Source organism: Neovison vison, chromosome 7 (assembly GCF_020171115.1).
Source record: "Neovison vison isolate M4711 chromosome 7, ASM_NN_V1, whole genome shotgun sequence".
NCBI classification, from domain to species: Eukaryota; Metazoa; Chordata; class Mammalia; order Carnivora; family Mustelidae; genus Neogale; species Neogale vison.
The window spans coordinates 9,982,972-9,997,953 of NC_058097.1; the positions used below are offsets into that span (position 1 = coordinate 9,982,972).

General features: G+C 44.3%; 1 protein-coding gene across 2 annotated transcripts in view; it reads left to right on the plus strand.

The window, feature by feature from the left end:
• Positions 1 to 14,982, plus strand: part of ADAMTS18 (ADAM metallopeptidase with thrombospondin type 1 motif 18) — a 143,685-nt gene that overhangs the window by 115,814 nt on the left and 12,889 nt on the right. For both annotated transcript variants that reach the window (XM_044255688.1, XM_044255687.1), the window contains 3 exons: positions 6,363 to 6,504; positions 8,961 to 9,087; positions 12,200 to 12,404. In XM_044255688.1, the coding sequence (XP_044111623.1) occupies positions 6,363 to 6,504; positions 8,961 to 9,087; positions 12,200 to 12,404 (474 nt within the window). The remainder of the gene's footprint in view (positions 1 to 6,362; positions 6,505 to 8,960; positions 9,088 to 12,199; positions 12,405 to 14,982) is intronic.

Sequence of the window (14,982 nt, forward strand, 5' to 3'; positions counted from 1 at the left end):
CTGTTGGTGGGAATGCAAACTGGTGCAGCCGATCTGGAAAACAGTATGGAGATTCCTCACAAACCTAAAAATAGAGCTACCCTATAATCCAGCAATTGCACAATTATTTACACAAAGAATACAAAAATATTAATTCAAAGGATACATGCACCCCGATATTTACAGCAACATTATCTACAAGAGCCAAATTATGGAAACACCTCAAGTGTCTATCAGTTGATGAATGGCTATGTAAGAGGTATGTACGTAGGATGGACTATTACTCAGCCATAAAAAAGAACGAAATCTTGTCATTTGTAAGGACCTGGATAGAGCTAGAGGGTCTTACGCTAAGTGAAATAAGTCTGTCAGGGAAAGACAAACACCGTATGATTTCACTCGTATGTAGAATTTAAGAAACAAAACAAATGAGCGAAGAGAGCAACAGAGAGAAAGAGGGGCAGACTCAGAAACCGAGTCTTATAGCGGTAGTCACCAGAAGAGAGATGAGTGAGCGGGGGTCAAACAGGTGACGGGGTTGAAGGCGGGCCCCCATTGTGATGGGCGCCAGGTGTTGTATGGAACTGCTGAATGACTATACTGTATGCCTGAAACTAATATTATACTTATGTTAACTAACTAGAATTTAAATTAAAAATTTTTTTTAATTTAAAAAATTTTGTCCTTCCGGAGATCCTTACATATATTTGTTTGAACTATGAGGGAAGGTAGATCGGAAACCCAATATAAAAATTTGCCCCCTTGAGGGGAATAGAAATCCTCAAAGAAAACTTAAATTCTCTTTGTGACTCTGTGGCTTCTTGGCAGAAATCGTCACCAAGATACTTGATTAATTAAGCGATGGCTACAAAGCTTCTTTAGGGAGTCATGTGGTCTGCCCTTCCCCCAACCAATCCCAGATTTCACAGCAGCTTTTGATTTTCCTTTGATTGGATTTGCAGGTTCAAAGGCATTTTGTTTTTCATCCCTTTAGTAACTGTCAGCAAGTGATTTTTAGAATGCTAAAATGGTGCGGCCTTATATTCTCTCCTGGAGAATATGGCTTCTCCTCATCCCTAGAGCGCTCTGAGCATGGAAATCAGAAGAGGTAATGAGGGAAGCGTAGACCAAGGAAGCCGCAATGATGACAGACATAGTGAGACAGGGTCAGATTGGAGGTGCACTGGACATGAAGAGAAGGCCATTTCCTGGCTGATGAGACAGAGGGTGTGAGACCAAGACCAAGGAGATCGGGGTACTTCCAACTTTTTACCTTGGCCTGAACAGTTGAAAGGACTGGTTGCCATTACATGGGACCGAGAAGAACAGGGTACCGGGAAGACAGTCACGAGCTCACTGTTGTATGTTGCTGTGCCTTTTAAACATTCAAGGAGAGATGCTTCCCAGGCGGCTGAGTGTGTGAATATGGACCTCAGAGGATGGGTTTCATCTCCAGCTCTGCTGCCCAATAGGGCAGCCGCTATCCACACATGGTTATTTAAGTTTAGATTTAAATTAAATGCAAAGGTTTACTTAGTCATAGTAGTGTGCTATGTTCAGAAACCGCGTGTGGCTTGTGGCTACCGTATGGAGCAACACGGGATTCTCGTCCGCTATCATCGTTGTAGAATGTTCTCTTGGAAAATACGGTGTGGAGTGATGGATTTAGGAGTGGGCAGCATGCGGACTGCACTTAAAATCAGAGCACTGAATGAAATCCCATGAAGGCGTGTGTAGAGATAAAGTAGAGGTCAAGAGGTTGGAGGTCTCTTTGATAATGATAGTTAGGAGATAAGGAGGATTCTCCAAAGACGTGAGGAATGAAGTTCTGTGGGGCAGGAAAAGAACTGAGAGAATGGGCCTCGGGTGGCAAACCAGGGAGGAAGTGATCGATTGTGTCTGGTAAGACGAGGCCCATCAACTCTTGGGTATGGCAGGACGCCCTTGAGAGAGCGGTTTCAGTCACGTGTTGGGGGCGTACGTCTGATCCAGAAGGATCATGGAGGAAGGAGAACAGATACGGAGACAGAGTCAAGACAACTCTCTGAGGGATTTTTGCTATAAAGGGAATTAGTGAAGTGGTGTATGAACTGGAGGATGTGTGGAGATGCATCCCACGCTTGCGGACATTTTTTAAAGATGAGAGAGAGAGCAGCATGCTTGGATGCTGATGGGAAAAGTCTAAGAGGGACATTTCAGTGAAGCTCAAGATACGGGGGCTCTAGTAGTGGTGTTCTGAGGTGGGTGAGGGCCGATCTGGAGCCTGGTGGCGAACTCAGACTAAACAGGAGGTGGGGTCAGGCATCGTGGGTGAGAGCAGGAGGGTTGACGTGTATGGGTGCAGATGCAGAAAGAGGTCATGGGGGAGATCATGGAAATTCTCTTCTTGTTGGCGGCACTGATAATTCTCTATGGTTAGCTGTACTGGAGGCTGAGGGACACTTGATATCTCGATTGGCTTTGTTTAATAGTAGTGACACTTTCATGTGTCATTTGTTTTCCCTAAGCACATCCTGCTGTTCACAGCAACATTTTAAAATGGTTTTTTAAAATTATGTTAGTCACCATACAGTACATTAGTGTTTGATCTAGTGTTCCATGATTCATTGTTTGCGTGTAACTCCCAGTGCTCCATGCACCACGTGCCTTCCTTAATACCCACCGCCAGGCTCACCCATCCCCCCAGCCCCCTCCCTTCTAAAACCCTCAGTTTGTTTCCCACAGTCCATAGTCTCTCATGGTTCATCTCCCCTTCTGATTTCCTCCCCTTCATTTTTCCCTTCCTTCTCCTAATGTCCTCCACGTTATTCCTTATGTCTCACATGTAAGTGAAACCATATGATAACTGTCTTTCTCTCCTTGACTTACTTCACTCAGCAGAATCTCCTCCAGTCCTGACTGCGTTGATGCAAACGTTGGGTAGCCATCCTTTCTGATGGCTGCGTAATATTCCATTGTGTCATGGACCACATCTTCTTCATGCATTCATCTGGTGAAGGGCATCTCGGCTCCTTCCGCAGTTTGGCTACTGTGGACATTTACAGTGAAACCACAGTCCATGTATGACTTAGGTTCTAGATTCTGTCTAAAAGCTGAAAGTAGAATGTATTTTTCCTGCCCACTGAAAGTGTATTAAGCCCCTCTCAAATCATCAGAGCGTCAGTCTTTCACACTCAAAAGGCAAGAACTACTATTTTCAATTCTTCTCACATTTCCACTGGGGACCCCTTTGCCCTTGTAGTAGTCAGAGTCAGGGTCTAGTTTGAATGGCAGAGAATGGGGTAGTCTTAGGAAGTAGAGATAAATGAGTGGATTTCTTTATCATGCTTCACATGTGAACATGTGTTCCTTCTCTGCATGTGTGATACAGCTCCACATGTTGTAACATCATCCTGCCTTGTGAGCCTGACAGCTCACTACAACCCCTCACTACCACTCCACCTCCCCAGCATTTTATGGCCACGTTTAGGGAGGTGCTCTCTTTTACTCCCCTGTGAGATCTCTGTACGAAGATCCCGCTTAAAGGGATGCAGCACAAAGAAAACAGAAACCCAAAGTGTTACATACGAGAATACTACTTTAATTAAAGGGGAAATTGAGTTGAAATATCAATGAGCATCAAGATTCTTTTCCAGAATGAGGGGTGCCTGGGTGGCTCAGTAGGTTAGGTCCTCTGCCTTCAGCTCGGGTCATGATCCCAGAGTCCTGGGATCGAGTCCCACATCGGGCTCTCTGCTCTAGCGGGGAGCCTGCTTCCCTCTCTCTCTCTCTGCCTGCCTCTCTGCCGACTTGTGATCTGTATCTCTGTCAAATAAATAAAATCTTAAAAAAAAAAGATTCTTTTCAGAATGAAAATTCTGAATTTTCTGAGTTGTATGACAGCCATAAAATTGTGACATATCTAAAAATTCTGAGTTGTATGACATAGCTATAAAAAGAAGAAAAAGACTGGAAAGATCTTCAAAAGTAAGACCTCTAGGACCTTGATTTTGAGGTTTCCCTGGGTGACTAAGGAGAACTTGGCATTTTTCCATCTTAATGGTCATCATCTGTTGTGTTGTGTTTTGGATGGGGGCGCCAGGAGCGAAGAGCCATCTCTCAGCATGTTGGCTCTTTCTGGGAGGCACCAAGTGTTTGTACTCTTGTACAGCAAATGATGGTCACACCGTGGAATCTTCAGAGTAAGGCATAATATTCCTGGAGACGCTGAAACTAGCAGCGAAGAGGAAACCATTCTGTAGCATCCTGGGCAGTGGCTGGTGTCATGAACAGCTACCACCCACCCAGCTCTGACTGAAGTGGGCTCTCACCAGATGGGGAAAGAGCCAGGGTTGCCTATTTTTAACTGGAAATCTGCTTTGCTTTGGGGGCACGAATGCCAGTCCTAGTGGTAAAGATTTTTCCACAAGACTCATGGGCCAGTAGAGGAACAGCTACTTATACTCATGTTTGAGATTGCAAGAAGGAAAAAAAGAAAAGCCGTACTTAAGAGTGCATCAGGAAGGGAGGCAAGCAGTGTTTGCCCGCACCGGAAGCAAGGTGATAGACTGCGGCATTCAGGCAAATTTTGTTGGTGGCCCTAGATTCTATTTTAAGCTTTTTTTTTTTTTTTTTTTTTTTTTTTTTTTTGCTAGTCATCTGTGTGATCTTGTACAAGTTCTTTCTTGTTGGTTTTTTTCCAATGAAAAAATGAGCAACTGCATTGTAGAGTTGTTATAGGACTGGTTTGAGATCATGCCTAGAAAGTGTCCAGCAGAGGGCCTGACATGTGGGTCCTGCCGGTAAATGATGGCTCTTATGTTAGTGGCCAGACCTTATAGGGCCAGATTTATGCTAAGTCTATGTCCTTTTTTTTTTTGTTTTTGTTTTTGTTTTTTAGTTTTTATTAAAATTCCAGTTAGTTCATATACAGTGTAATATTAGTTTCCGGTGTACAGCATAGATTCCAGTACTTCCATACATTACCCCGTGCTCAGTCCCTTCCCCTGTTTCATCCCCCACCTCTCCCCGCCGCAATCTCCTCTCTGGTAGCCCTCAGTTTGTTCTCTGGAGTTAAGACCCTGTTTCTTGGCTTGCCCCCGTCTCTTATTTTCTGCCCTTTGCTCATTTGTTTCTTCAATTCCACGTGTAAGTGAAATCATACGGTATTTGTCTTTCTCTGACGGACTTATTTCATGACTTTCTAGCTCAGTCCATGTCCCTGAAAATGGCAAGATTTCTTTTTTTTTTTTTATGGCAGAGTAACACTCCACTGTATATGCATACACCATCTTTATCCATTCATCTGTTGATGGACACTTGGGCTGTTTCCATAATTGGGCTCTTGTGGATAATGCTGCTATAAATATCAGGGTGCATGTATCCCTTTGAATTAATATTTGTGTATTCTTTGGGTAAATAATAGTGCAATTGCTGGGTCATAGCTCTATTTTTAACTTTTTGAGGAACCTCCATCTGTTTTCCAGAGTGGTTCTACCAGCTTGCATCCCCACCAACAGCGCATAAGGGTTCCCCTTTCTCCGCAATCTCGCCAACACCGTGTTGTTTCTTGTGTTGTTGATTTGAGTCATTCTGACTGGTGTAAGGTGATATGTCATTGTAGTTTTGATTTGTATTTCCTTGATGATCAGGGACGTTGAGCATCTTTTTATGTATCCTAAGTTCTTTCAAGATTAAATCCATTACAGTATATATATTACCGACCCCTACTTCTGATCCTGTTTCTTTTGGTCTTATCTGTTCATCCTGGTATAAAATCAACAGACACATTCTCTTGGGACAGATTCTCTTTGAAAATCCTACTGGAAATCTGCCTGGATTTTAAAATTGATGATAGGCAACTCTAAGTGGGGTATTCTGTGGTTTCTGGAGTGCCTCCTTTGTGCCAAGCTTCTACTGGCACCCAGGAGAAGGACTAAATTGTGGCCCAGGATAAATCTTAAAAATCTATCTATGTAGATTCAGTTTCAACATTATCTGTGAGGCACCACTGTGTGTTAGTACCATGCTAGGCTTTCAAGTTTAATCGGAATGTTGAGACCTCATAATATAACCTTATTGCCTTCCATATATTGTAAAAAAAATTTCTTTTTGCTTTATTAATGGATATACATAGACTTGAGGGTTGTGGGCTTACGGCAAAAGTCAAGTCATGTTTCCCTATTTAACATCCATCTAATCACAGCTTTGATGGTACGGAAATAAACATTTTAAAGTATCTAGGGAAAACTTGAACTCAACATAGAACATACTTGGGAACAATGGCATGAGCCAACTTTAAGGTCAAAATGTCATAAAAATATCTTAAGAATGTTCAGTGAGATTTCTGGAATTCCAGGGTCTGACCTGCCTCTCTACCTCTGGCTTGTGTCTACGCTGTCCAGGTCCTGATGCAAGGCAAAAATCCGGGCATAGCTTGGAAGTATGCACTTCCCAAGGTCACGAACGGAACTCAGCCTGCCTCAAAAAAGCAAAACCACGCCTGGACCACAGTGCAGTCCCCGTGCTCCGTCTCTTGTGGTGGAGGTAGTTGATTTTCCAATTCTGCCTTCCAAGTCTCTTCTCAGAACAGGTTCTGCAATCTCAGACCTCTTTAAATGGTATGATTTAAACAAGCAACAAAAGAACTGTCTTTTAGGGGACCCATCCCTGTAAAAAGCAAATATTAGTGTCCTCTTTAAGGATTTTCCTGTGGAGAAAGGCACTAAGTCTCAGAAAATTCTAGTCATTCATAACCAGGACTCACAATTCATCTATCTGAATTTATGGGGGGGGGGAGAGAAAAATATCTATTTATATTTTTCTTTTCAGCTTACAGTTTAGTTTCTCCTGTGCTGACTTTTGTTACAGTAAGAACCGCCCACTGAGGCTCGTGGTAGGCAGGGTCAAAACCAGTGAGAACAGGTACTAGGCAGACCTAAGCGTCTGTCTTGTGTCACTCCATCCCCTCAGGGGCAAGGCTGGCAGAGTCTCTCTCAGGAGGGAAGAGTGGTAAATCTGACAAATCACCCTCCTCAGGTTGGAAAAACAGCCGCCATCTTCTCAGTGAGCAGAAGGCAAGCATTTTATTTAGATCCAGAAATGTCCTATATTTCTGTGTAAGTCCGTCTTTGTTACCCGTGCCCCTATGAGAAGAAGAATGAAAGTCTATAAACGGATCCGTAGAACTGAAGCATGGAGGCCGGTCACTCATTTTCTCTTTACCAGAGCTTCTGGGGACAGTGGGTCTCTCAACTCCGTCCATCTCCCTGAACACAATGGGGCATCTTGAACCAGACACAGAACAGAAATAGAGAAAATGAAGAAATTCTTTGGTCTGTAAGCCTTCCTCAGGTGTTCATGCTAATTAAAAAATAACACAAGGGAAGACTTCTTTTTTAAATATATTAGATACTTGAGAAATAATACATTTTTACAGAAATAGGTAAAGGGGATTAATGGGTGTGGTACAAAAACAGTGAATACTGTTACACTGAAAAGAAATAAAATAAAATAAAATAAAAAATTTTTAAAAATAAAATAGAAAAACAAAAGGACACGTATCATGACGAGCCCCGAGTAATGTATAGCATTGTTGAGTCATTATGTTGTACGCCCGAAACTAAAACAACACTGTATGTTATATGGAAAGAAAAGAAGAAAATGTGAAATTACTGAAAGAAGTAATACATTTTTAGTAGTTCACATTTTAAAGGCCATATGCCATGCAGAAGAAAAAAAATTTACCCTAATCCTTGAAGCAGCATGGATACATGGATACTTTTGTCTGGGTCATTCTAGTACTGTCTTATGCAAATGTAACAACACATGTGTTAGATGTTCTCATTTTGTATTCTTTTTTTTTTACAGCACAGAAACCATTCTGTCTATATGTGTTTATAATGCACTCTTTTTTCACTTAGTCTTAATTACAGGCAGTTTTTCCTGTATTAAATGCTCTTTGAGATCATTTGGAATAACTTCATGGAATTCCAGGGAGAGCCCGGTTTCTTGGGAAGGAGAGAGATTCAGTCCATTTGCCACTTAGGGCAAATGAGTCCAACCAGAGGGAGGATGCTGCACAAGAGCATTGTGGGATCCTCCCTCTTCCCTTGCTGTAGCTGTCCCTTCATGTGACTCGCAGAACGTAGTGTGTCCGAGGCATAGGAGAAGGAGAGTTCAAATGAATAAATGCTCTGGAAGTAAACAATTAACTTGAGGGAATCCCAGGGTTTGTATGTGCCTCCTCCAGGCAGACCTCCCTCAACCTAATCATTATCACAGGAGGGACTTTTCATTGTTTCTCAGATTCAATTTTAAGGAAAGGTACCATGTAAATATAAACCAGCAGAATTCAAAGAGGAGGCAGCATTCCTATTTGGAGAGCCGACAGACAAAATTATTCACACACATAAAAAATATGTGCCTCTGATAAGTCCGGAGATGAACACTGCAAATCAGGCATTAATTACCATTAAAGCAAAAAACCGGAAGCCCCGAGTCCTAGCTGACAGGTATGACTCCATGTTCCGAGTTCAGCTCTTTGTTTACATCTGCTTCTCACGGAAGTAGAAGATGCTTCGTGGAAAAGCAGGATGTTAGAGTTTCCATGCAGAATTTATGAACGGTTTTTCTTTGAAGAACATTTTCCAATAGACGGATGCAATGTGAGTTCAAGTTTGTGGGATGCGCCCCTGTATAAACACCCTGTTTTCCAAAGGTTGTTTTAATCACTTCATGGTTCAAGAATCCGCAGTGGTCTTGAAACTGAAGAAGCTACATATTAAAATTATTAGAATATGAAAACTATTATCTCGGTGGCAGAGAGATGGGATTCAAATTAATTGCAGATTTTTATCAAAGGGAGGTGTTCTCAACACCCTATTTGGATTCCATACCTTAAGTTAAACATCAGAGTCCTGGTAAGTCAGAAGCTGCCTTTGGAACTGAAGTTGTATTGGTTATCTGTAATTTTCACTTTGTAACTTTCGATGTCTTACTAGGTTACTTAAGTGTAAAGGCCGTTTGCTTACGAGATCAAAACACTCAAGTCAGTTCCTCATTCTGCAATGCAAGAACCAAGCCAGCAACTGAACCCAAAATATGCAACGCTTTCTCCTGCCCTGCTTAGTAAGTCATCTGGAAATTTCTTTCTGGTTATATTTGTGCTTGTATGCTCTCCTTGTTGATACGAGAAAATTAAAACCCACTGCCAGTGCCTCTACTTACAAGTGACCCAGAGAGAGAGAGAGAGAGAGAGAGAAAATGCCCAAAGAAAGTAACAGAGAAAAGAAGACAGTTGAGGTTACAATATATAACTGGAAAAACACAGATTTCCTTTAGACATTCATTTGACTCCAGCTAAGCAAACCTAACCTTGGGATTTAAACGTGCTTTTTAAAAATTTTTGTTTTGTTTTGTTTTTTAATCTTTACATAAAGCCTCCTCTGAATTAAATCAGACAGATTTAAATAATACAAAATCCCATATTAGTTAAATTGACATGTGGTTGTTTGCCTAACTTTCATATAGTCATCCAAGAATTTAAAAATCATAATACTATGCAGACCGTGAAACCCCAAATGCAAATTACACAGTAGCAAGACGCATAATGAAAAGAAAGAGGTGGAGGCCAAGGGGTAATCCGCTTCTGATGATGGCACTCTATGGGGAGCTCAGCGGGTGTGTTTTGGGGATGGATTTTAGCCACACTATTGTTTGAACACTAATTTTAAGTAATCTGCCCAGCCGAATGGAGTCTTGTGTGTGATTGATCTTCTGCCAGATGTATTTATAGAGAATCAACAGAGTTTCTTCTAACGCAGTGCTGTGTTCCCTAATGTCTCAGATCATCTTAATAAGTAGTGTTTGCTTTGGGGTGATGCAATTATATTGCACAATCTTCTTATGCACAGACAGATACTTTTTGCTTGTAATAGTGCAGTTGTCCTCATTGTCTGGTCGTCCACCTCCTCCTTCTCCAAGAATCTGGAACCACCTGTGTCCTGAACACACAGAGGAGAAAGAAATCTGGAGGGCTTCCCTGGATTTTCCCATTTTGCTAAGAAATATCTGGTTCTAAAAAATGCCCAGTGGCTCTAAGACATGATTACCAACCAGTGTTATAGATGCTTGTGGAGTAATGTCTTCTTCAGATGGGGTGTGTGCGTGTGTGTGTAATCCTGAGTCTTCTTGAATGGCTAGCTGATGTTTTGCCTCCTTCCCATTGTTGATTATTTCTGCCAAGCCAAGTAACGGACCCCATTCATACGTCCATCCGTGAAAAAGGAGGGAGCCTAGCTTGTGCCCGACTTCTAGAACTTCTATGATGACCCTGTGTAGAAATGAGACTCTGCAGTATCCAGTTACTGGCTGTTTAAAAGCAGAACAGCCCTCACAATGACTGCAGGGCTGGAGCGGCGACACGGGCAGGCTCCGTTGCTCCTTTCCTTTCTTCTCCACCTTATCATTCACATCTTTGTATTTTCTGTTGGAACAATGGGACCTTCAGGGACTGTTGTCCCCCAGACATGGACTGGAAATAGTCTTAGGTTATTCGAGTTAGAAGGAAAAAGGACTCCATCCCACCTAACTCCATTATCTTTCCAAGCAACAGGCATGTCATAGGCACCTACTGGATACCAGCCTTGGGCTGACAGTAGAGATCTGGAGAACTTGTATTTGATGCCACCAGTGAACTCACAGTCAAGAGGAAAAGAGGGGTGTGTAAGGAAATAACTGAGAGGCGGTGAGATGTGCGCTATGAAGAGGTCTTGTATAAAAAAGCCAGGGCAGGGGGGTTGGACAGTATAGGAACTGGGCTCTGAAATGGGGTTGATAGGGACTGAGGATCGATGGGGAGTGAGCCCGGGGCTCAAGGGTGTGGAACCATGCCTGGCATACAAAAGGTCTACCTGCTGTGCTCTTCTGTATTTTAATGGACTCATATTTGTGGCATGAAGGAAAAACTTGAATTGGGTAGATAACAATGCCATCTTTATAGGAAAATGGTGAAACTAATAATGTCAAAGTACTAAGTATATTTTCTCTGCACCTTATAAGACACAAATAATTATAAAAAATAAGGAATTACTCTATTTTGCATTCTATTTCTTGAAGAGAATATGGATCATGTAGTGTTTTAGAACCAAATCATCTAGAACTCACATGCCACGTTCTCTGGATGAAAGGAAAGGATTTTAACGTCACACATCAGGCTGGTGGGGGAAACTGGGGGAGAAAATTACAGGACTGGTAAAAGTGGCAGAAATGCAAAGGTAAAACAAGAAATGTATTTGGTCTCAGTGAGATTGTGTTTCTTGCAATGAGATTTAGAATACTGCTAAACCAAGGTCCGTCTCAGACATCACTCCTGTGACTGAAACGCGTAAGGTCATCTAGGGGAGGGAAGGAGTCCCGTTACTGCCAGGCCTTCCGATCCTAGAGTATCTACTGGTCAAATGCAGTTGCTGGAAAGGATTCGTGGGTCTCACTGCCTCGTCCTCACATGCATACCACATCTCAGAGCACCGGGAAAACTGGGGTCTGGCGATCTTTCGATAAAGAACACGAGGTTGTGTCTCTAACTCCTCCATAAAGTTGAAGACTAAGCAGAGTAGTTGGGGGAACTTCCTCCTTAGAGTTTCTGTAGGACCAACTGCTGAGCGAGCCCTCCCCTCCTGCACGTGTGTGGGATGCGTGTGCGCCCCGCCCCCCACCCCAACCCCTCCCCCCCCCCATTGATCATTCTTCCCTCGGTCTCATTACTGCACTTTGTATTAATGTCCCTTATAGCAACCACCCCATAGGGTTGTCTCTATGTGTTCGCACAGCCATCTCGTCACTGTGTTGGAGGCTCCTTAATGGAAGGAACATTGCCTTGTTCGTTTCTCCAACCCCGATGCCGACGAGAGTCCCTGGCACAAAGCGAAGATCCCAGTAGATCTGGCCGAGTGAATGACTCGCTCAGGCTTCCAGATGGCACATGTTTCCTCCCCTGCAGAGAGCAGGAACGTGTTTCTGCCCAGAACCGGGTGGTGATTAAATGTGACCCCCTCTCACTGGACCACATTCGCATGGGCTTCCAAACCCGGACAAGAGTAATTACTAGGCATCGCCCTTATCGGTTCTAAAATCGGTCGGAGGCTTTCCTCCGGTGGTTAAAGCTTCGGCAGTCACTGCGTTGGCAGGGAGGTTGCCAGGCCGCAGCCTCACCGGAAGTAATCTTGTTTTTCACTCCAAGCTGGAAGCCGGGCGAGTGGAGCGTGTGCAGCAGCTCGTGTGCGGGGGGCCAGCAGAGCAGGAAGGTCCAGTGTGTCCAGAAGAAGCCCTTCCAGAAGGAGGAAGCCGTGCTGCACTCGCTCTGCCCGGTGAGCACCCCCACGCAGGTACAGGCCTGCAACAGCCGTGCCTGCCCCCCCGAATGGAGCCTTGGGCCCTGGTCTCAGGTAAGACTTGGAGTCATGAGTCTTGTTCCTTCTGGGACAAGGATGGTGGCCAAAATGGGGGTGGTGTCCTGGCTCCCCACGAGGCCCTCCGCCCTCTGCGCTTTCCCGGGAGTTACACGGAGTGCACGTGATGAGGCAGTTCAGCTTGTATCTGTGTGTGTGATGTTTGTGCGTCCTGCGGCTCGGGAAGCCCGGCCCCACAGCTCAGTCTTCCTTAGAAGTCTAGGAAGGAGAGCATGGGGGCCACTGGGGCTAGACTCACGAGCACAGCTAGAAGGGATGTGAGTGGGGGTGGGCAGGCCAGCACACGGCTGCTCGATGCTCCAGAACAAACAGAAATATAAGGAAGGTGGCGCAGAACGATAGTCACTCTCGCTTCGTGGGGAGAGAGATGTGGCGTCTGAGGGATCCAGAGGGAACTGGGGCATAAAGTTTGCTGTCTTCACAAACTCTTGGTGAAAGGTAGGAAGTGATAAAGTTCGAAGAGGCACAGACCTACCCACCCTTCACAGCTCCAACGGGGTCAGTGGGTCACTGGGGGCTGGGATGCTCAGGGGTCCTCTCAGATGGCACTTGTCCCTGTCCCAACTCGGGGGAGCGGTGCTGTGGGCATCTGTTTGGGGGAGAGAAACATGCTACAGTGCTGGGGACGGCTCCCCGAAACAGAGATTTATCTGGTCCAAGACATGCTGACAGTGACAATTCTGCTCCGTGGGAGCCCTGCCTCTGCTAAACCGCGGAGATCAAGCTGGTTGGCTGGAACCCTCACAAGGATGCAGGGGTTCCGTCGCCCGAGCTGGGACGACCACATTCCTACCGTGCTTTCCTTTAGGGAACATTATCCCGGAGCGTTGAATTCTTTTTTATATTTTCTTTAAATTTTTTAAAAATTTATTTTCAGAGAGATAGAGCACAGGTAGGCAGAGGGAGAAGCAGGCTCCCCACTGAGCAGGGAGCCCGATGCGGGGATCGATCCCAGACCCTGGGATCATGACCTGAGCTGAAGGCAGATGCTTAATGACTAAGCCACCGAGGTGCCCCTCAGAGCATTGATTTCTGATTAAGGATAGCTGTGTACTGTCACATCCCCAACAGAATTCAGATTAAGGCTTTTGTTTTAATTATAGGACATGGGATTTTTTTGAAGGTTACAACTCTGTTAGAGGAATAAGGAGCTAGCACTGGGAGAGAGTATTTTTTTTTTAAGATTTTATTTATTAACTTGATAGACAGAGACCACAAGTAGGCAGAGAGGCAGGGAGAGAGAAGAGAAAGCAGGCCCCCTGCTGAGCCAAGAGCCCAATGTGGGGCTCGATCCCAGGACCTTGGGATCATGACCTGAGCTGAAGGCAGAGGCTTTAACCCACTGAGCCACCCAGGTGCCCCTGGGAGAGAGTATTTTTGACATGCACTGGTAATGCTTTAAAATGAAGAAACAGGCGCCTGAGTGGCTCAGATGGTTAAGCATCTGCCTTTGGCTCAGTTGTGATCCCAGTGTCCTGGGATCGAGCCCCATGTTAGGTTCCCTGCTCAGCTGGGAGCCTGCTTCTCCCTCTCCCTCTGCCCCACCTCCACTTGTGCTCTCTCTCTCTCTCACTCCCTTTCAAATGGATAAAATCTTTAAAAAAATAAAATGAAGGAACATATTAATTTATAACAGAAGGTCAAACTGAATAGGATATAGGGTTATATCTGGTCTCTTTCTCTGCAGGTAGGGAGGTCTACTTTACAAGAGGAAAGAAAATTCACAAGGTTGTTTTAGCCAAATGTGTGTGGTAGGCATGGGGGAAAGAATTAGGGGACCCAGCAGTTCCAAATGTGACCTCGTGAAATGGAGTTTGCCCCAGATCGGACATGGAAATATCTTGAGAGAGTATTTGTGTCCTTAGTTTTTTGTATATTTCATTATTGTTTACTAAGACCAACTGTGTCCCTTTGGGAACATCTTCATGACACATCAGAAAGGAGTCCCTCAAAATTTGTTACCTCAACTTGTTTTTAGAGACTATGTCTCTCAAACCCTCTGGGAAGCAATTTTAAAATGTTTGATCATTCTTAAAAAATAATAATAATAAATAATTTTAAAAATAGGGGGAAAAACCCAGAAAAAAAAAGTAAGAATTCTATTGAAGGGGGTCAACCACCTAGAATCTTAAATGAACGATGGCATGCGTCTGTGGTATACCTCCCCGTCTGATGTGCCCAAGTCTGTCTGCCCGTCTCCGCTTCATGACGGCTGCCTGACTGATCTGGGTCAAGTTCTCTAAGTTCTCAGCTGGCCCTTCTGGAGAACTGGACAACAGCAGGGATCTCAGAGGGCTGGTAGAAGGCTGTGGACGCAAGTCAACACGCATGCCTCATCACATGGAAAGCCATGAAGTTAATCTGCTGCTGTGGTTCGCAGATTATGGTAGTATTGTCCCTGTCATCCCGCTCCCTTCAGGGTGTGAACAGCCAGAAGTCCTGTTGCTCTCGGAGGAAGCTTGCAATTGTGCCCAGATGTTTGCATGTTGACCAAGAGCCAAGGCAAGAGGGTCACATTTCATATGACCCTTCTGCTCAGAAACCAAGGCTGGGG